Raw genomic sequence first — 22,500 nt, 5'->3', positions numbered from 1 at the left:
ATTTTATATCAAAAAGATTGAAATGAGACGGAGCAAAACGAAGAAAAAATCTGTCTTTAAAAATTTGTATAAAATGAAAATAATTTCTCTATAGAAAGAATTAAAATATATTAAAATATATCTAAAAAAAAAATATATATATATATATATATATATTGTACAGTCATTGGTAATTAATAATTTGTATAATATAGAAATGATATAATAAAAAAGGAAAAAAAAAAAAAAACAAAAAAAAAAGGGAGAAGAAGAAAAGAAATGAAAATATATGGTAAAAATTTGTTTATGCATTTAGATTATAATTATCGATTATTTATATATAATTATCTAACATAGATAGATAGATAGAGAGAGAGAGAGAGAGAGGAGGAGGAGGAGGAGGACGAGGAGGGAGAAAAATATTCGTAATATTTTATAATTCATCGATCGAATGTAAAAGTTGAATATCAAATATGAACATTTTTCATGAGACTTGGATTATTTCGCATATAAAAATGATCTAGTAGATCAGTGAAAGTATAATGACATTGGTCAATGAAATGTTCGTTCTTAGTAATGAGATGCCACGATGGTGGCATGATAGTCTGATGCATAAGTTTGCGTTATGCTTCGCGTACTGCAACCGTAAAACGTTTTCACCGTGGGCAAACGAAAGAAAAAATTTCGAAGGAAAACTAGTTCATATTATAGTTCGTCAGAAATCAACTTTTGCGGGAGTTGATATCGGATTGACCGTTTACGGTTTAAAACGTTAGATCTCTCTTTCTCTTTTTGTCCTCTTCTCGTCGCTATAATCCTCGAGCACGAATACCAATTGAATAAACTCGACTCGCGAGCAAATCGAATCTTCGATCTCGTTTGATCGAGAGAAAACGTAACGTAACGAGAGGGATCCGTCGAGAAAAATTGTTCTACTTTGCTTATCTTTCTTTTCTTTTTTTGTTGTTGTTCTTCTTTTTCTATTTCTTCAAAACCCAATCGTAAATTATATCGTTTAAAAATCGCCACCCGATTAAATCGTTTCTCGATTATCCAGACTCAACAAATTCCAAATGATTGATTATTTTTACGTAAAATAATTCGATTATTTCCTTTTTTTATTTATTTATTCTTATCTCGTTGTTTATTCCTTTATTATCGTTTTGTTTTTTATTTTTTTTAATAAAAATAAAATCTTATCGATTATTATCGTGATAAAATGTTTTTGTTTCGATGTCTGAATAAGAGAAATTTCTTTCTTTTTTTTTCTCTCTCTCTTCTTCTTCTTGTTCTTTCATTCATAAAATGAGAAACGATTCACGTTGAAGCTTGCTTCGCAATATCGTCGCAAATAAATGATACTAAATTATAACGTACAATCGAAATTATATTATTTTGGGCACGATCGATGAGCACTGATAAATCTTTTTCAATTTTCAATGACATTCGTTATGATTTTTAACGAAACTTTCAAACTGTTACTGTTGTCAATGGTGCGCTGTTAATAATCATGACCCCTTTTTAATTCCATTCGCGATAACGTAAATTAATGTGAATTAAAAAGATCACGTAATAATAACCCCGTTAACTACGTTGATTTACGCGATCGTACGATGATTTGTACGATGATTTATGCGAACTGAAAAATTAATCATTAAAATCAAACGACGTATTAGCCAAGCAAACGTTCTCCCCCTCCCCCTCCCTCCCTCCCTCTCTCTCTCTCTCTCATATCTTTTATTTCAACTCGAAGAAATGACAGGAGTCTTGTCGATGTCATAAAAAAAAAAAAAAAAAAAAAAAAAAAAGAAGAAGGGCGAGAGAGAGACAGAGAAAGAGAGAGAGAGAGAGATAAATAAAATTAAACGCAGGAAATATCGATAAATATCGAAAGACTTTGATCCCATACGACTATATTAAGGTTTTAGTAATACTTATTATTAAAGCTGGCATAAGATCATATCATAAAAGTCACCATTTATACGTCCACCCACGATATATATATACTACTAAGCTGCAATTATATCAATCCTGAACATTGTAACATAATAAAATGCTATTGGCACTTCGACTTTACGATTTACCAATATCTATTCTAACGTAAAATAGCAATTGTATTTTACTTCATGACATGATGATACAACGGTACTTGTTACTCTCTCTCTCTTTCCCTTTCCCCCCATCTCTCTCTCTCTCTCTCTCTCTCTCTCTCTCTCTCTTTCTCTTTCGCTATCTCTTTATTTCTTTCTCTCCCTCTCTTTTTCTTTCGTATATTTGTTCGATAGATTTATATATCAAATAAAGTGACATCCCCCACCCGCCATACCTCTCTACTACCAATTCTCTTAGCCAGCTTCGATTCAATTGGCCGATTCCTATGGCATAGAATTCGGTTGTAAATTCGCAAAGGCTTAGGCTCCAACGCGTATTCGATACGATCGAACACGTATCTATCTATTTATCTATCTATCTATCTATCTATCTATCTATCTATCTATCTAATCTATTTATTGATCTATCTATCTATCTATCTATCTATCTATCTATTTATCGATCTCTTTCTCTCGTTTCTTTCTAAGGAATTTCCATTCGCACAGTAATCCCTGTATCTTCGCGAAATCCCTTAAAACTATATCCCACGATTTCTTTCCTCTAACCATTTTTATCTCGATCGTCCTTGTGTATTACTGAGGGGGAAAAAAGAAGAAATAAAAAGAAAAAAAAAAGGAAAATTACAACTTTATTGAAAAATAAACTTACGAAGGAAATATTAGATTGAAAGAAAACAAAAAAAAAAAAAAAAAGAAAAAACAAAAAAAGAATGGTCCTACATCCATTACAATATTTGTTGTATCATAGAGAAAATATTTCTTGAGATTTATTGGAAATCATTTATGTGAAGCCTCTCTACCTTTAGGATATAGTTCTCTCTCTCTCTCTCTCTCTCTCTCTCTCTCTCTCTTTGGATGATAAAAGAATTCCAAAAAAAAAAAAAAAAAAAAAAAGAATGGAAAAATAAAAGAAAAAAAAAATTGAAAAGAGAGAAAAGAAACATAAAACTTAAAGCAAATTAGAATCGGTGCCTCTTTTTCTTCCAATATTTTTTTTTTTTTTTTTTTTTTCTTATCCTTTACCTCTCCTTTTTTGTTTCTTTCTTTTTTTCCCCCCCTTTTTTTTATTTTTTTTATTTTTTTTTATCCTTCCGTGTGTCCGCCGGACATTTCCATCCGCGCATCCTCTTGGGATTTAACGATATTCCATGGAAGAAAATTTACTATGACGCGTTATAATGAATAAAGGAAGAGATAGACGTATCGTGTAAGGATAGAAAGAGAAGGTAGATACCGGGCTAACGAGAGAGAGAGAGAGAGAGAGAGAGAGAGAGAGAGAGAGAGAAAGAAAGAGATAGAAGAATCTAGTATATGTAGGAGAGAGGAAGAGAGAGGAATAGAATTCCATCCACCGCGCCCAGGTCGAGATGGCTTCCCATAAATATTCATATGGAATTCCTAAAGCCAGGAAAACATCCACTTCGCTACCACGCTTGCACCGCGGCTTGCACGCGTGCACTCCCCTGCAATTCGACGATTTCCTCGAAAAGTAATGAAAAAGTTCGCTCTATATTATTAACCTTCTTTCTTTTTTTTTTCTTTTCTTTCTTTCTTTTTTTTTTTTTTTCTTTTCTTTTCTTTTAGTTTTTCTCTTTTCACGTCGATTATCCCATATAAAGAGTCGGTTATTAACTAATTACATAATTTATTTTATTTCTCTCTTTCTTTCTTTTTTTCTTTTTTTTTTTTTTCTTTCTTTTTTTTTGTATATATATTGTTTCTTTTTTGTTTTTTCTTCTTTTTCTTTTTTTAGAAACTCGTGAGAAAAAAATATAATATCATAGCATAGCTATTAAGTAAATATTATATCACTAAAGAATTCTGTTATCGTAATATTTTTCCTTTCCTTTTCTTTTCTTCACTTATTTTGTTTTCTAATTCAATAACAAATCAAATTACAATATATTAAACAACGAAAGCGAAGTATTTAAGACTTAATTACATGTAAACTTCTCGACGTGTATGAATTTGAAATATTTTTTTTCTTCTTATCATATAAAGTACTCTATGATTACAAATAATCGCTTTAATAAAAATTTATAGTTAAGAAGAAAAAAAAAAAAAAAAAAAAAAGAAAAAGAAAAAGAAGAAGAAGAAAGGAAAAAAATTCGAGTGCATCGAAACACATTAACCGTCTGACACAGTCGTGAAGAGAGCATATTCTTTCTCTTTTTTTTTTTCTTTTTTCTTTTTTCTTTTTTTCTTCATCCGTGCCTTTCGCCACGCGTAACGTCATAAAATGTGTACATCTATTTTATCGCTAGAATGTGCAAAGAAAGCATTCGCGGTACAATGGCTGGAATCACGCGTTAAGAGTACCTCCACTCGAGTGCTTTTTCTTGCTACGCCTACCGACGATGGTAGGCAGAGCGTACTTACATACTACCTACGAATAATCATTAAACTCACGGACAAACATACTTTTTGCTATCGAGTATATTATTTGCTTGGATGCATAAATCTTTTTCCTACGTATTGTCGTATAGACAATATTCCCATGAATAAAAAAATATTATTATTATTATTATTATTATTATTATTATTATTATTATTATTATTATTATTATTATTATTATTTTTATCATCATCATCATAATTATTTGAGTAAATGATTAGTACTACTACTATTACTACTACTACTACTATTATTATTATTTTTACCTTAAGTGATTTTTGCAATTTAATTTATGATCGGAAAAGTTACATTTTTCTATCATATATCTAACATTTATAAACAACTATTCCCATGAAAAAAACTATTCGATAGATAATCATCATCATAATCATCATCATCATCATCATCGTTGTTATTATTTCTATTATTATTATTATTATTATTGTTATTATTATTATTATTATTTAAATAAAACTCGAGGATATTACAAGAATCTTGTTTCCTCGCACGTACAAAAACGCTTCAGACATAAATAAATAAATAACTAAATAAATAAATAAGAAAGAGAGAGAGAGAGAGAGAGAGAGAGAGAGAGAGAGAGAGAGAGAGAGATAAAGAAAGAGAAGAAAGAAAAGAGAAAAAGAAACAATGAGAGAAAGAAAAAAAATATGCGTACAAGGTAAAAATTCGTAGCTCCTTTCTTTTATTTTTTGTTCTCTCTATTTTTATTTTTTCTCCCTCTCGTTTCTTCTTCTTTTTTAAATGTTATAAATTCACTCGACATGCTCCACGAATTTACATGAAACGTCCCTGAACGGAAGGCCATCCCCTGAATAGATAAAATTATAATTGGCGAGTAGCCAGTTTCTTCGACGTTTACTCGTTTCTCGATCGACCATTATTGGCTATCTCTATTTTCCCTCCCACCCTCCCTCCATCCCTTTCTGCATTCCTTTAAGCCCTCATCTTTCTTGACCATTCTGAATTTCGATATCAATCAGTTCAATCGACGACACATGTATATGTCTACGTTAGACTTTAAAAATTCAATGAAATTCCGTCGTCATTAATTAATAACGTCGTCATTGATTATTGAAATAAAAATGAGCTATAATTAAGATAAAAATCAATGAGCATAACGATACGTTTAAAATTGACGATGTATCGTTTAATAAAATAATCTCTATTATTGAATTAATTAATTTCAACTTTCAACACGATAAACGTGAAATCGATTTAGTCGTAGCTTTGCCTTTTAAAATTTAAACGAAACTATTTTCGTAGAATCGAATTAATTAATAAATCTATAAAAAAAAAAAAAAAAAAATGTACGACGGAACGTTAGAAAACATTAGAGAAAATATCTATGGATCTTGGTATACTCGTACGTATAATTGAAATACCATCGATTAATGATTATAATTTTTTAATTAATCTACGAAAGAAATACTTTTAATATCGTCTATTTTAGAAATTCTTAAGATAATTCTTAAGATAATAAAAAGACGAGAGAAAGAAAAGAAAAGTAGAAAGAAAAAGAAAGAGAAAGAAGAATAATAAGAAGAAGAAAAATTAAAAGGAATGTCTAAGATTGAAACGTGCTAAATTAATAATTCAAACGATTAACGAACCTCGAAGAAAAGTTTGAAGAATCTTTTGATTAGAAATTCTCAAACTAATTTACGTCCACACCTTAGATGGAAAGATATTATAACGAATTTCTAATTGAATTAATTAGTAAGTTAAATTGAATTGTTTACAATGAACGATTAGTAAAGATTAGAATGAAAATCAATATTCGAAATTTCCTCGGATGAACAATTTGAAAGATCATTAGTAGGGAAAAACAAAAAAAAAAAAAAAAAAAAGAAAAAAAAAACAAAACCCTAATATAAATTTCAAACAAATTCTTTTTTTCTTCGTTTTGAATTTTCGTTCTCAACGATGCGTATCCCATCTCGGATGACCACAATGTGTTGTCTCGATAACGTGCTCGTATGAACCATCGATTGCTCGTTCTATCGTCGTCTCGTTTATCGAGCGCAAAACGAACGCAGCAGTAACATCGAGACGTCAAGGTTCGCATTCCGATCGAACGAAATCACTAGGAGAATTGACGTCATTCCGTGATTGCGAGAGAACGAGAGGAAAGAGAGAGAGAGAGAGAGAGAGAGAGAGAGAGAGAAAGAGACCGTTCAAAATTCCTTTCGAGTTCGATTATCGATTCGGAGATCTTGGGAGCTGGTCTTGTAAATAGAAAAATCGTGACTCGATTTTGTATCTATCTTGACAAATCAAATCCAATAAAATATGATTGTTCAAATAAAAAGATATATATATATATATATATATTGTAATTTTAAATAAATATATACATATCTATAAAAGTTTGTAAAAAAAATTTCCTCACAAACTTTCAATTGTTAATACAAAATTATAAATCGAATATAATAATCTTAAAAAAAAAAAAAAAAAAAAGCGAACCCGGGACCAAGCTACAATTATTGTTATCTCATGTCTTTTCCTTTATCTTTTTGTTCATGTTTTTTTTTTTTTTTTATCTTACGTCAGACTTTTTATCAAAGAAAAATTCCAACAAAAGATAAAATTTTTAAATACATACACGGGTACAAATGAAAACCTAAAGGAAAAAAAGAGAAAAAAAAGAACGGTGACTATTTCGAGTTACAAATGAAACGATTTTAATCGATATAAAATTAAATTTATTAAGAGACTCGAGAGATATAGAGAGCTATATATATATATATATATATATATATATATATATATGTGTGTGTGTGTGTGTGTATGTACGCGCGCGTGCTTATATGTGAACGTAATTTTGCATTATATTTTCCGAGAAATTTCATGCAAACCGATCGACTCGGATCTTTATTCCCATGCGGACGCCTCATTAATTAAATTCACGGAGACATTGTCGACCGGCTAGCTACCGCAGAGCGGTGAAATTAAAAGAAGATAATTAACTTTTTCTTCGTTCTTTTTTTTTTCCTTTTTCTTTTTCTTTTTTTTTTTTTTTTTTTTTTATACCTAGTTCGCGAGACCAACGCGATGAAGAGAGATAAAAAAAAAGAGATTAAAAAAAAAAAAAGAAGGAGAGAGAGAGAGAACTCTGTAAATGATATTGGGTCCTTCGAAATCGCATCGAGCCACGCACAGAGAGAGAGAGAGAGAGAGAGAGAGAGAGAGAGAGAGAGAGAGAGAGAAAGATAGAGTAACGTAGAACTCTAGAACGATATTTTATCGAAATTGCATCGAGATTTCATTATTAACAATCCCCGACGCTCCGGTCGCCCTCGCTTCCTACCTTTTATATTTGCCGCATTTTCAACGTTTTACGATGGGGAAACTCATATTAACGTTTTCGAACTTAAATTGCGATACAAATTCTCTTTTACTACGATGAATTCGACGAAGGATATTCAATTTCGATAGAAATAATCTCCATCGTACGTGATAAGAAATCTTCTTAGCCATCTTTTTCTTTGTTTATTCCCCTCCTTCCTTCTTTCTTTTCTTCCCTTTCCTTTTTTTTTTTCTTCTTTTATTTCATTTTGTCTTTCTCTTTTTCTTTTTTTCAAACGAACAATTTACTATAAATCTATTTAACGTGCAATATATGTATACACACACACACACACATGTGTATATATATATATAATATAATAATAAAAACCGAGCCGAAAAATGAGATTCTTTATTAGCAAAAAAAAATAGAAGAAGAAGAAGAAGAAGAAGAAAAAAGAAAGAGAGAAAAAGAAAAGGAAAGAAGTAAAAAATAAATCTCTGGATGCAAAGGATAATTCGGTCCAGAGTTTTTCGTTTCACTCATAAAAAGTAAAAGATATTACGGTGTTCGTCTCTATGGTTCGACAATGGCTAGAGAGCACTAAAAGACATTCCGAGTGAAGACGGGGAAGGGATGGGAGGGGGGGAGGGTTGAGTGGGCGGAGGATTTGGTCGAATGGCATTGTGCCATATTGCGACACGGTAATGAATTTTTTTTTTTTTTTTCATTTTTCCTTCTTCTTCTTTTTCTTCTTTTTTTTTTTTTTTTTTTTTTTTTTTTCTTTTCCAAGAAAGATCTGACCAATAGTAAGTACAAAAAAGGAAAGAGATAAGAAAAAGAGAGAGAGAGAGAGAGAGAGAGAGAGAGAGAGAGAGAGAGAGAGAGAGAGAGAGTCGGTAAGAGTGAAAATGAAAAAAGAAAAAAGAAAAAAAGGAAGAAAGAAAGGAAAAAATTCATTTATCACGAGGAATTATAGCGAAGAGTAAAGGAAATGAAGTAGGAAGAAAAGTAGGAGGAACCCTTCCTTTAAGAGAGAGAGAGAGAGAGAGAGAGAGAGAGAGAGAGAGAGAGAGAGAGAGAGAGAGAGAGATGAAAAAAAAGAGAAAGAAAAAATTATGGGAGAGAAAAGGGTTGAGTTTGGACGGCCCAAACCACCCTATGGAAGATATTAAAAATTATTCCCTTCGACCGTTAAGAAAGGATATATAAGGCAACAGCAGGCACCACTAAGAGGGTGCCGTCGACAAGTAGTCATAATGAATGGCCTAATGAACATGCACAACGAGAACTCCCTCGTTAGAACACGTGCTAAGCTCTATCGCGTTCCTTGCGGTCTACCACGATCGACGACACGTGTATCTTTTTTTTAATGATCGCCTACAGCAACCTCTATTCTTTCTTCTTTTTTTTTTTCTTTTTTTTTTTTTTTCTTCTTCATCCTCCCAACTATGTGAAGCAAGAAGAATATCTTTATACGATTAAGAGTCGAGAAGAGTCGAAAGGATATTGAAATTACGAATCATCCTCTGAGAATGACAATAATTTGAAATTTAAAGAATCGCTCCTATCGGAGTTTCGTCTAATGAGAAGTATTAATATCGTTCGATATAAAACTTTCTTTCTTTTCTTTTCTTCTCTTTTTGTTTTTTTTTTTTTTTTTTTTTTTTTTTTTTTTTTTTTATCTATCACATTAAATCTCTTGAGAAACTCTCGGAGGAATGATTTTAGATTACGATGTTACGATAATAATTTATTTATCCATCCATCTATCTATCTATCTATTCGTTTGTTTGCATTGAATTTTTTGATGGACCATTTTAAAGTTTTTTTTATTTTTTTGTTTTTTCTGTTTTTTTTTTTGTATTTTTTTTTTTTTTTTCTTTTTGTAATAATTAATGACACTCGTTGAACGTTTGATCAAGCCCCCTGTATTTTTCTTTTTTTTTAATTTTCTTTTATTTTTCAATATATCTGTCAGTAAATACTTTAAAAACTTTTCGACTCATCGTCGAATTTATTAATCGATCTAAAAGTACATCTGCGAAATTGTAAAAATAATAATAAAAAAAAAAAATAATAATTCAAAAGAAAGAAAGAAAGAACAAATGAATGAATGAGTGAATGAATGAATGAATGAGTGAATGGATGAGTGAATGGATGAGTGAGTGAATGGATGAGTGAATGGATGAATGAGTGAATGGATGAGTGAATGGATGAGTGAGTGAATGGATGAATGAGTGAATGGATGGATGGATGAATGAGTGAATGAATGAGAGAATGAGTGAATGGATGGATGGATGAATGAGTGAATGAATGAGAGAATGAGTGAATGAATGAAAGTCGACATTTTTCTCGATATCGAATCGAATAAAAATAACAAGGGTGAGTAGGAGCTATCGCGTGACGAAGTTTATGGGGTCCTGCACGTTGACAAGCGAGCCCCATGGCGAGAATATATCATGAAACGCGCGGTTATGTTTCAACGAGGATATCGGAGTCCGGATATACCGGGTGACTCGTTGTGGAAACGACTGAATAGGTAGGAGTAACGATAGTAGGAGTAGAGGGAGAAGGGAGTGGGGTTGGAAGAGGAGATAGATGCACGGTAGATATTAATTGGCTTCCGATCTACGATCGAGATCACCCTCTAAACCACCCTTGAAACACCCTCGGACTCACGTGCCATGCGTGAACATCGTACCTTTCGCATTATCGCGTGTCTGCGTGCTTTTCAACCCCTACCCTCTCCTTCCCCCATTCCCCTTACCTCGCACTACCCTGCGCTCACTTTACCCTCCCATTGTCATATTCATATCGTGAAAATTAAGGGGCTTAGTTTATAAATTACCGGACCTTTCAAATCCCATTTAATTTTATTATTTTATACAAGTCACTTTTCAACACTTTTGTGATTGTCCGGCTAACTCGATCAAAAAAAAAAAAAAAAAAAGAAAAAGAAGAAAAAAAAAGAAAAAAAAAAGAAAAAGAAAGAAAGGAAAAAAAAAGAAGAAAGAAAAATCGATATTAAGTCATATGACTTTTTTGTGTAAATACTATGCTAATACTTGTGTAAATACCGGCTAATTCGATTAAAAAAAAAAAAAAAAAAAAAAAAAAAAACAGGAATATCAATCGTCATCATTTTTATATTAAACGTTATACAAAGTTAAATGGACAAATTAATTGTAATCATTATACTAAGTTATATATAATAAATTTTATACGTGTCAACGACGTATTATGAGCGATACAAACTCATATAGAAAGTCTTTGTCAAACTATCGGGAGATTGTCGAATTACGAAAACCATGGAATTTCCGATGCTATTCTACTATATTTTTCTCTCTCTCTCTCTCTCTCTCTCTCTCTCTCTTTCTCTCTTTAACTCTACGTCGATAATTACAGTTAATAACATTCTGTCGTTGGATGGAATTTATGAACCGGAGTTTAATCGAAAAGAAAGAGGAAAAAGAGAGAATGAGAGAGAGGGAGAAAGATAGATAGATAGATAGAGAGAGAGAGAGAGAGAGAGAGAGAGAGAGAAAGAGAGAAATATCTAAAGTTGGAAAAATCAATAATTTGGATAATTTTCCACTAATTGTCCTTGAAAATTAATTAAACCATTTGTTCATTCGACTTCTCGCATGCTTTTTATATATATATATATTTGTAACCATAACAAGAAGTCCTATTAATTGGTAAGAAGAGAATACTGTCGATATTCTGATATTTTACGAGAGATACTGTATCATAAATTTTCTGAAGGGATTGATTACAAAAGCTGATAACAGTATGGAGAAACGACTTTGTTTGAGTTGATACTTCGATCGTTAAAACGTCTTCCCTCTTTATAGATATACCGATAAGAAACTATTTTATCGCAAAGAGAAATGTATATGGATATACTTCCCTACTACAGCTATTACCATTACTACTACTACTACTACTACTACTATTACTACTACTACTACTAACAATACTAATAGTACTACTTCTGCACTCTGTTAAGAAATTTTACCTCAAAATATATTTCTACGTCAAAAGTATACTACAACAAAATACTATATACGTCTCTTCGATGTATACAAGCTAATTGGTACGTGGTACATCATTAAAATTGGACAAGAAAGGAACGATAATCATTGTCGAGAAGTTAATAATGAAAATCAAAATAAAAAAGAAAAAGAAAAAATATATATATATATATATATATATAAAAGAAAGAAATTCTAATCGACCATTAATTCCAAATTAAAACAGATTTAAATCGAGCATCACGAACTTACTCGCAAATAAATAAATAAATAAATAAATAAATAAATAAATAAATAAATAAGTAAATATATATATATATATTAGGGAGACCGGAAAGTAATGTCGTTTCTGCGCATGTCGATATTTGATTGTGATTAAAAATAAAAATTTGTTAAAAATTTATTCGTTTGAATTTAATTTAAGAAAGCGACATTACTTTCCGGTTCCCCTAATATATATATATATATATATATATATATATATATATATATATATATGAACGATTAGATGATCGTTTACAAAGGAATGAACAACGATCAGCCAATTTTATCAAATTTTTCAATGGAGAAAGAAAAGATCAGCCGATGGTCTCCCCATACATAAGAGGCAACAACATCCACCTAAGATAATAGCGTCGTCTCGAACAGCAGAGGTGAGAAGGTTGATGCCAAGGAGAAAGGGATGGAAGATTGCAGTTTGAAGGAAAGCTTGACTGCCGAACGACTAATAAGATTACTTGCCGTCTAATCATTTTCGCTTCCGCGCGTCTCCTCTTCTTCCTTCTCCTCCTCTTTCACCTCCTCACCCTCCTTACTTCTCCTTTCAACACCAACCCTCTTCGAGCTACTCTCCTAACCAACCGAGAGCTAGCTATCTCTCCCTCTCTCTCTCTCTCTCTCTCTCTCTCTCTCTCTCTCTCTCTCTCTCTCTCTCTCTCTCTCTCTCTCTCTCTCTCTCTCTCTCTCTCTCTCTCTCTCTTACTCTTACTCTTACTCTTGCTAGCTGGATAATTTTCCTAGGCGACAGCTAACTATCGGGAAATTCTGTGGCAAGGGCTTCTAGCCTTTCTCGTAAGTATAGACACACACACACACACACACACACACACAAACACACATATATAGAGAGAGATGCGTGTTCATGTATACAGAGGGATATGTACGTACATAATATAATATACGTACATAATATAATATAATATAATATATATATATATATATATATATATATATATATATATATGTACTTCCTAAGCTAAATTAAGAGGAGACTCTTTTCTGCACGATTTCTAGGAAAATTCCATCGTTTTCTAGACCAAAAGGGAATCGTTTCAAAGTCTTAACATAACAAAGCCCTCTATAATGTCGGACCGTGTTGGCCTTCGTGGAATTCGAATTTTCCCGCGCAATTGAACACGGTGGAAAATACAAAATTAGATAGCACCTTTGCCACGCACGTTTCATGGACTCTACGGAATTATGGCACTGAGCCAAACCATCGTGAGGACAGGGGGAGGTTAAGGGATGAGATGGGAGAGGTGTGGGGACGTTTTCAAAGGTGAGAAAGAGTCGGAGAAAGAAAAAAAGAAACATTGTATTTCCTTCTTGTTATTTGCTTTACTCGTGAAAGGGAAGAAACAACCCTTCGAAAATTTATTATTATTATTATTATTACTATTATTACTATTATTATTATTATTTTCTTTCTCTCTCTCTCTCTCTCTCTCTCTCTCTCTCTTTCTCTTTCTCACTTTTCTCAGTGCTATAATATATTATCTAATAATTTAATTCGTTAATTCTAATTTGATTATTGTTTTTTTTTTTCTTTTCACCTTGTAAATCTCGTCGACGAGTCTCGTGAGCTCCTCGGTTTCCATGTTCGTCTCCCTACGGTCTGTGTACTCCACTTGTTCACAGGTTTCACGAGATGCTCATATTTTTCTGTCCACCAGAGACCGGATTTCACGTGGCCGCTCCACTTTCCCGATATAGAGAACGCTCGGAATCGGAAGCTAACGCGCTCCTCTTCTCTCCCTGGTGGTTTCTCTTCGTTCTCTTTCTTTCCCTCTTTCTCTTTCTCTCACTCTCTTTCTCTCGATCTGAAACAAAACAAAAAAGGGAGATAAAACCCGGATTAATCGGCTTGTTCTCTTTTTCCAAATTCCAAGACCCGTGAAGTTCATTCAAATAGATCGATTATTACCAATTGAAACGTTCATTGTTGACATTTCGACGTGACATTTTTATAATCGGAGAGAAAGGGAGAAGAAGAAAGGAAAGAATATGTATTTCTTATAAACATTCCTCTCTCTCTCTCTCTCTCTCTCTCTCTCTCTCTCTCTCTCTCTCTCTCTCTCTCTCTCTCTCTCTCTCTCTCTCTCTCTCTCTCCTTTTCTCAAACGAATAAACAGACACACAAATACGCACGACAAATACAGCAGACAGAGAAGCTTAACGTTTTAAAAAATTATTATTAGTAAAAGAAAAAAAAAAAAAAGAAAAGAAAAGAAAAAAGAAAAAGACAAAACAATCGCCATACTTGAAATAACATTAAAACTATTCTAAATGGCCGCAATTTTGTTTTCTTTTTCTTTTTTTTTTTTTTCTTTATGCTAAACACTTCGTGACACATTTAAGAGTCACAATTTCATGACCTTTTTTTCTCTCTCTCTCTCTCTCTCTCGTCGAGGAACCCGACGATATCGGGTAATAATATCGCGTTAACGTCCGGACGTTTAATAAAGATAAAAACGTTATGAAGACGTTGACGATGGCTTTTATTCATGAGTCTTCTTCGTCTTTAATAAAAAGAACGGAGAATTCGAATTGAAAGTGATAAGCGCTGGGTTTCGATCGGATTCAATTTATATAAGTTTGCAGACAAATTTTTTTTTCTTTTTGTTTTTTTTTTTTTTCTCGTCCATCGAAATTCAATGAAATTCTATAAAGGGGCTCCACTTTTTACAGATAATTTTTTTGTCTCTAATCATAATATTTATAACATTTACAATGTCATACGATAAAGATAATCGTTGAAAGATGTTTTCGGCAAGTTTCTTAAGCTTCTTAGGCTTCTAACCGGCAACTTGCATTACTCATTCGTCGAACGAGAGGTCACATTTTCCAGGGTACTTTCATTCCGCAAGGACACCCAGTATGCGCACTAAGCGTATAGAAAGACACAGATATAGACAGAGATATAGATAGAGATAGAGATAGAGATAGAGATAGAGATAAATAGAGAGAAAGAGAGAGAAAGAGAGAAGGGGAAAAAGCCGCATAACTTCGATGTTTTATATCAACGGACACATGGACGATTGCTAGCTTCTATTAACGTATGTGTGTGTGTGTGTGTGTGTGTGTGTGTCTGAGTGTGTCTGTTTGTACGTTTGTATATTTGTGTTTCTGTGTGCTCATAGGCGAACGGTTAAGGTGTCACGGATCGGCGATCGAGAGTCTCTCGCAGGTTTGCAACCTGATTCGAGAGCAGTTCGAAATCGAGAAATCGTGAAAGCAAGGTAAGACTTGTGGTAAGCAGCGCTAAACTGACAAACGACAAAGATACTCTATTGCTTTGGTTTTCGAGATTCTTTCTTCTTTCCTTCTTCTTCTTCTTCTTCTTCTCTTTTTTTTTTTGTTCTTTGTCTTTCTTCCTTTCTCTTTCTATTTCTCAAGCGAGATTTCGCTCCAAAAGAATTATGATCGATCATTGTTTTCAAACTTTCAATATTTATCCGGCGATCGGTATAATTAATTTACGCTATTAGAAAATTTAGATAATAGTAGCAACGTCGAAGTAGAAAAATTTTACATAAAAGATAAAAAAAAAAAAAAAAAAAAAAAAAAAAAAAAAAAAAGGAAAAAGGAAAGAAAAAGGTCACAGAAATATAATTAAAATTTCGAAATGCACTTCTTTCTCGATTGAATTGAGATTATTATATACCGCGATACTAAATTGATCGTACTCGAAACAGAAAATAAATATTTGGAGAACAACAACAACAAAAAAAAAAAAAAAGAAGGAAGAAGAAGAAATAGAAAAATGAAAGAATCAAAAAATTAAAAAAAAAAAAAAAAAAAAAAAAAAAAAAAATAATATTTAAAAAATTAAAAATTAACAACAAAAAATTTATAAAAAGGTAAAAAAAGAAAAAAAAAGGAAAAAAAAGGAAAAAAAAAAAAGAAAAAAAGAGAGACACGAGAAGATTCCTGCTCACTATGTAAAATTCGTAACTGTGCGTTTACGTTACGCTCGGCCGACCGTAAATACGAATAATTAAATAAAAGCATTAATTCGCATCGGAAAATAATTTACGCTCGATGTGGTCTCGAATAACTCTATGTAGCGATGTGGGCGAAAGCGAAGTATATGCGAGGGGAGGTAGGAAAAGGTGCGGAGAAGTGGCGGGGGGGGGGGGAGAGAGATATTTAATTATCCTTCGATACATCGTCGATGAATAACGTAGGTCTATGGATCAACTGCATTATACGTTTAAAAAAAAAAAAAAGAAAGAAAAGAAAAGAAAAAAAATAGGCGAAAAAGAATGAAAAGAAAAAAAAAGGAGGAAAAGAAAAAAAAAGAAAATTTCGAAACATGCATCGCACGTGTACGAGCACGTGTATATTTTAGTCGATTGATCGATCGATCGATCAATCAATCCATCAATTGATCGATCGATCTATCGATCGAATTTCGAGATGCACGCACATTCCAGTTATAAACCTCGAAACATATCTACATGCTTTCGAAAGCTTTGAAACGAATAAAGTTCTCCGATAAAATGGCCGAGCATACTACTAAAGGTCATACATCTATAATCTGCTAGATCAATTGCGATCAAAACGTTCGACGGTGATAAAGAGGAAATGGGAAAAAAAAAAAAAAGAAAAGAAAGAAGCGAAAAAAAAGAAGAGGGGAAAAAAAAGAAAAAGAAAAGCGTGAAAACGTATTTCAACCTATAATGTCAATAAATTATTAAACCGAATTTTAACGAGGATTGAAAACTTCTCTCGCGATCGACGAATTAATATAAATCAATTATCGTTTCTCCTTTTTGTTGTTAAAACGTTATAAATGCGTCGAAGGGATTTTGACATAATAAATCGATATATTCGATGATTCCAACAGATATACACGTTTCATAATTTTTCTTTTCTCTGTTTTTTTTCCCCCTCCCCCCACCACCCCCTCTTCCTTCTCTTTTTTAAAAAATATAAAAAATAAAGAATTGTCTCATCAATTCTATCAGAAAATATACGTTCGATTTGGTACGGAACGTCACAAGTTTAATAAATAAATTCAACGTTAAATAAAAACGTGTTAACCATGTTAATACCATTAAACGATATAATTAATTTATTCGACGTTTCCTTTCTACGTCGTTACCATTACATTAAAATTTCTTATCAAAATAAATTTTTCTACGTTCACGTTTTATTACGTATACTATCGACAATTTTTATCGACTCAACGTATTCATTTTCCCTCGCTTTCTCTCCCTCTCTCTCTCTCTCTCTCTCTCTCTCTCTCTCTCTCTCCCTTTCTCTCACGTTATCGATAAAATAGAGTAAAATATATCGATGGTTTCGTTAAATTCTATCAAACGTCTAGATACGCGAGATGAATTAGATATCGCCACCAGTTCGCTTTCGTTCGTTACGAGGCATGGCTTCGTTATGTCATTCTATGCGTTGCATATTTAATAGAGCGGTCGATAACCCACTACTATGTGTGTCTTCTCAAATCCGTGCTACTCTCACTTTTCTAGATACGTATCTCTCTCTCTCTCTCTCTCTTTTTCTTTTTCTATACACACACACACACACACACACACACACATATATATATATATACTTAGGATAAATTTCTCTTCTCAAAGTTTCGCAACGTTTCATAAGAAGCGATATCTTTCTCTTTCTCTTTCTTTTTCTTTTAATCTCCGGTCTCGTGTTCGATATAAATATAATATATAAGTTCTAAAGAATACGAAGTAACGCGATCTACATACAAGGTTCTACATACATATCGTTATTTATTTAAAATAAATTCAATGAAATCAAGGAGGCATTAATCGCGATTTTTTTTTTTTTTCTTTTCATGAAAATTGCCATAAATCTCGCTTAATATACTTTATCCCAATGGAAAACGATTTCGAACGAACGGACTTTGTCCAATCGGATGAGATTCGTAGCGAGCGCCATCTCTGAATACACGGTCGAAGTTCAAAACTGGCGGGAACACGAATTTCATTTCTTCCATCCCCCCACCCCATTCCACCCCTTCCATTGAAATAAACGAACGAGATAAACTTTTCTCGTGATACGAAATTCGTATTAGTAGAAAAATTCCCAATGAAAAAAATTATTTTATAGAACATAAATACAGTTAAAGGATTTCGTTCTACGGGGAAAAAAGAAAAAGTAAAGGAAAAAGAGAGAGAGAGAGAGAGAGAGAGAGAGAGAGAGAGAGAGAAAGCGAAAAAATAAAAGAGAAAGAAAAGAAGAAAAAAAAAAAAATAAAAGAGAAAGAAGAGAAACGAGGGATAGTAGAGTTCATAACGAATAGGAGATTTGGTAAAAGAGGGAATGGTAGAGACCGTGGGTCAAACAGCGAGAATCGCGGTAACGTCCAATAAATTTTCAACGAGGAAAAAGCGATTTCCGTATCGGAGCTTGGCCGGGCCGAGCACACTTTTGCGAGAGACCCGATAAAACACTCCGCCGTGAGAAAGGCGCAGTCCGCGGAATTCAGGACAAATTCCTGGTCATGCGGTGAGCGACGTCCTTTTCTCGTTTCTTTCCTTTTTTTCTCTCTCTCTCTTTTGCCTTTTTCTTTTTTTTTTTTTATTTCTTTCTTTTCGTTTCCTTTTTTTGGTTTTCTTTCTCTGTTTATTTATTCATTTATTTTTTTATCACCACCTTCTGCCATTTCCACCTATTCTCGTACACAACGAAAAAGAAAATGTAAAATGTATGAAAGAAGAGTATGGTAGAGAAAGATAGAGAGAAAATGATCTCGTGTTGATAATGGTATTCTCTCAATGTCGAAAAAACAAATTGTTTAAATCCCTCTATAAAACCATACATACATACACACACCTATTACACATGTGTAACATTTTTTTTTTACCATTTTTAAATTTTATAATACATTTTTTTTAATATATTTTTTACATTTTATTATTATTATATATATATATATATATATATATATATATATATATGTATATATTATTAAAAAAATATATATCTATTATAAATTTTGTTATATTAATTTTATTATAAATTTTCTTTTTGAATTTTGTACCTTTCTTTTCTTTTTATTCAAAAAAAAAAAAAAAAATAAATAAATAAATAAATAGAGTAAAATAAAAAAAAATCGATTTACAGAGGGTTATTTTTGATCCCTGATTTAAGACCTGACAATACACTGTTTCTCTTTCTCTCTCTCTCTCTCTCTCTCTCTTTTTCCTCTTTATACATTTTTTCTTTTTTTTAATTTTGTCTTAATATTTAATAAGCGAGAAAATCGTAGTGGGCAAAAAAAGAAAAAAGAAAAAAAGAAAAGTCGCACGATAATTCGCGATTCGTATCGAACAGAGAGAGAGAGCTTGCTCGAAGGAATGTCGTCCTGCTTCTTCTGTCGGAACGGTTATAAAACGGTCCTGATATCCTGCAGGCAGGAAAATACAGGCGTGCCCGTCGTTGTCGTTACACCTGCGACCGACCACAGTCTCCTGCATATACATATGTACGGACGTGTATAATATAGATAGGTGACAAGCCTGAGCTTTAAAAGGTGGAATATTCAAAGTACACATACAAATATGCATACATTCACCCACACATATATACATACATACATACATACATACATAAATACATATATGTATATATCCACATATACATCTATCATATGCACAAATGTATACATATATACATATATGAATGGAGAAATACATATGAATACATAAATAGATATATATATATATATATATATATAAAAATAATGCTAATAATTATCGACACCGGAAATCTTAAGTGAGTTGAAATCGACATTAATTTTCATAATGAAATAAATCCACGTCCATGACTTTCGACGATTATATATGTCCGTTCATAATTATGCACATATATTTAAAAGTTGATTTAAAAGATTGTTTAACCTTGTTTCATTTCCTCTTAACGACGTATGGTATCCGTTGAAATTGCGAAAAGATAATTTGCCAAAGAAAAAATTTCAATCGTATTGATCCATCAATCGATTGAATCCACTCGATTCGTCAAATTTTAATTAATGTCGAACGTAATTGTAGAAGTGAGTTATGATCGAACGTATTTAGTTCCATACATTCGTTCTTTAATATCATATGATACACAACGAGAATTCGAATTAATTTGACTCTAATCATGTTGGTCAAAGAGAAAGAGAGAAAGAGAGAGAGAGAGAGAGAGAGAGAGAGAGAGAGAGAGAGAGAGAGAGAGAGAGAGAGAGAGAGAGTGAGTGCATATATGGTGGTCAATTAAAATTCAGGATACAGTTAAGCATACTACATATAGTACAATATATAGTAAATATTTCGTCATTCAACAAAGAAAATAGCAAAATCAAACGTAGTATAACATTGAAGCTATGAAATTCCTGATAATATATCCTTTCTCATAATTATAAAAATAAAATAATAATTAATTATTTATTAAGTAATAATAAAAAAAATTTGAACAAAATCATAGATTAAATTCTTACATATATACACGTATACACAAACACACACACACACAATTTATTAAATTATTAAAATCAATGTTTAACAAATTTATCTTTTTATAATTTGCCATCAATGTGGAATAATATTTGAAGATAAAATTATAGGTCGAAGTATTGAATATAAAAATATATGACGAGTATGATTGAATGAAAAATTTGTTAAATATTTTGAAAAATGAGAAGAGAAAAAAATCCTTCCTTCGCTTCGAAAAAAAATCCGACCTTCCAAAAAAATAAATAAATAAATATAAAAAAAGAAAAAGAAATGAAAAAAAAAAAAAAAAGAAAAAAAAAGGTGACCGGTGAAAGAAACGCCAGTCGGATTAAATGCAAATGACGAATATGAATGCTAATTAGATAATCAACGTCATTAGAGTCCTTTGATAAGTACTACCTAAATGTATAGTCGTGTTCAAATAATAAAAAGAATTTCCCCAAGTTTGCATATGGAGAGACCCTCACTCCATTGGATGAAGTATACATTATGTTCGTGCTCTGTAACCATTCCCGAGGATTTTTCTTCCCTTCCATGGGAAATATATATTTTCGTTCGCTTTATTTCACACGCCAACATCCCCGACAAAATCAGAGATACGTATATACATGGATACCTGACTATGACACATTGCCCGTTTATAATAAACATTCTAATGTCAAACGAGACGAAACGAGACGAACAAACAGAATCTACTATCAAAATATTTTTGTATCAAAATATTTTTTTTCTTTTTTTTTATTCGTTTCCTTTTTATTTCGTTTTGTCGAATTTCACGAATATGATGAGGTCATTCTAAAAATCGGCAAATCATAATTTTAATACGTAAATAATATGATAAAATGATCATCGAAAATATAACGCAATATGAAATATATATATTGATCTTTAGTATAAATATATTATCATATCATAAAATCTTATTATAATATTGATTATTATATTTTCACTAATTTCATTTATAATATATATTATCATATTTTTACTGATATATAAATTATCTGCCAATAATACAAATATCATCGCACACTTGCTATAAATTATCTATTTTATATTTCTACTATCTAACTATGATATAAATATAAATTATCACGTACTATAAATTATTCTACTTTTACTATCTAACTATAATGTAGATCATTATACTACAAATTCACACACACACACACACACACACACACACACACACACACACACATACACACACACACACACACAAACACATATTTTCTTTTTTAACTACAATAATCGTAAATATAAAATTGTAATGTACGTAAAAAGAAAAGGAAAAAAAAAAAAAAAGAAAAAAAAAAGAAAAGAAAAAAAGAACAATAAAAATTCCAATGACATTAAATTCGTCCATTGTCCATGGCAAATCGTTCTCTAAATTGCGCTATTTTACAGAGTAAGAGAACGCAATCAGTAAGCATGTCGAGTCACTTTGGATTTCTCGTTGGACCGCTACTAATTTCTTATTCGAAGTTCGACGGCGCTCCGAGCGAACGGGCAATTTTTCAATTAACCGGTTACACTCCGTTTAAAGGAGACGGAACCGATGATAAAAGCCAGTGTGTTCCCTTTTCAAAGAAAGAAATGAACGAGCTGGGTAAGCGACTTCCTTCACATGAAGCACCTTGCTCTCGAAATAATCGATTCGAGAGGAACGGTTAAACTATGGATAAGAAAAGTATGTCATACGTCATCGTCATATATTCAATCCAATTTCGATCATGTCGGCCTTGCAATCTCTTAGTTATATCCGATATCTTTTCATAAATAACAATTAATCACTAAGTCGTTGTCATTCGAAAAGAAATAAATTAATATCAAAATACGATGAAGATGGAGTTTCGAAAATTAGTCAAAAAGAAAAAAAAAAAAAAAAGAAAAGGAAAAAGAAAGAAAAAAA

General features: G+C 31.9%; 1 protein-coding gene across 3 annotated transcripts in view; it reads right to left on the bottom strand.

Moving 5' to 3' along the window:
• The window catches only part of LOC124952494 (general transcriptional corepressor trfA), a 159,890-nt gene that overhangs the window by 129,556 nt on the left and 7,834 nt on the right, over positions 1-22,500 (bottom strand). For all 3 annotated transcript variants that reach the window (XM_047502472.1, XM_047502492.1, XM_047502482.1), the window contains one exon: positions 13,662-13,928. In XM_047502472.1, the coding sequence (XP_047358428.1) occupies positions 13,662-13,706 (45 nt within the window). In that variant the 5' untranslated portion in view covers positions 13,707-13,928. The remainder of the gene's footprint in view (positions 1-13,661; positions 13,929-22,500) is intronic.

Source organism: Vespa velutina, chromosome 1, assembly GCF_912470025.1.
Source record: "Vespa velutina chromosome 1, iVesVel2.1, whole genome shotgun sequence".
Lineage (NCBI taxonomy): Eukaryota > Metazoa > Arthropoda > Insecta > Hymenoptera > Vespidae > Vespa > Vespa velutina.
The sequence above is the reverse complement of the archived record's forward strand: the minus strand, read 5'-3'. Positions and strand labels throughout refer to the sequence as shown.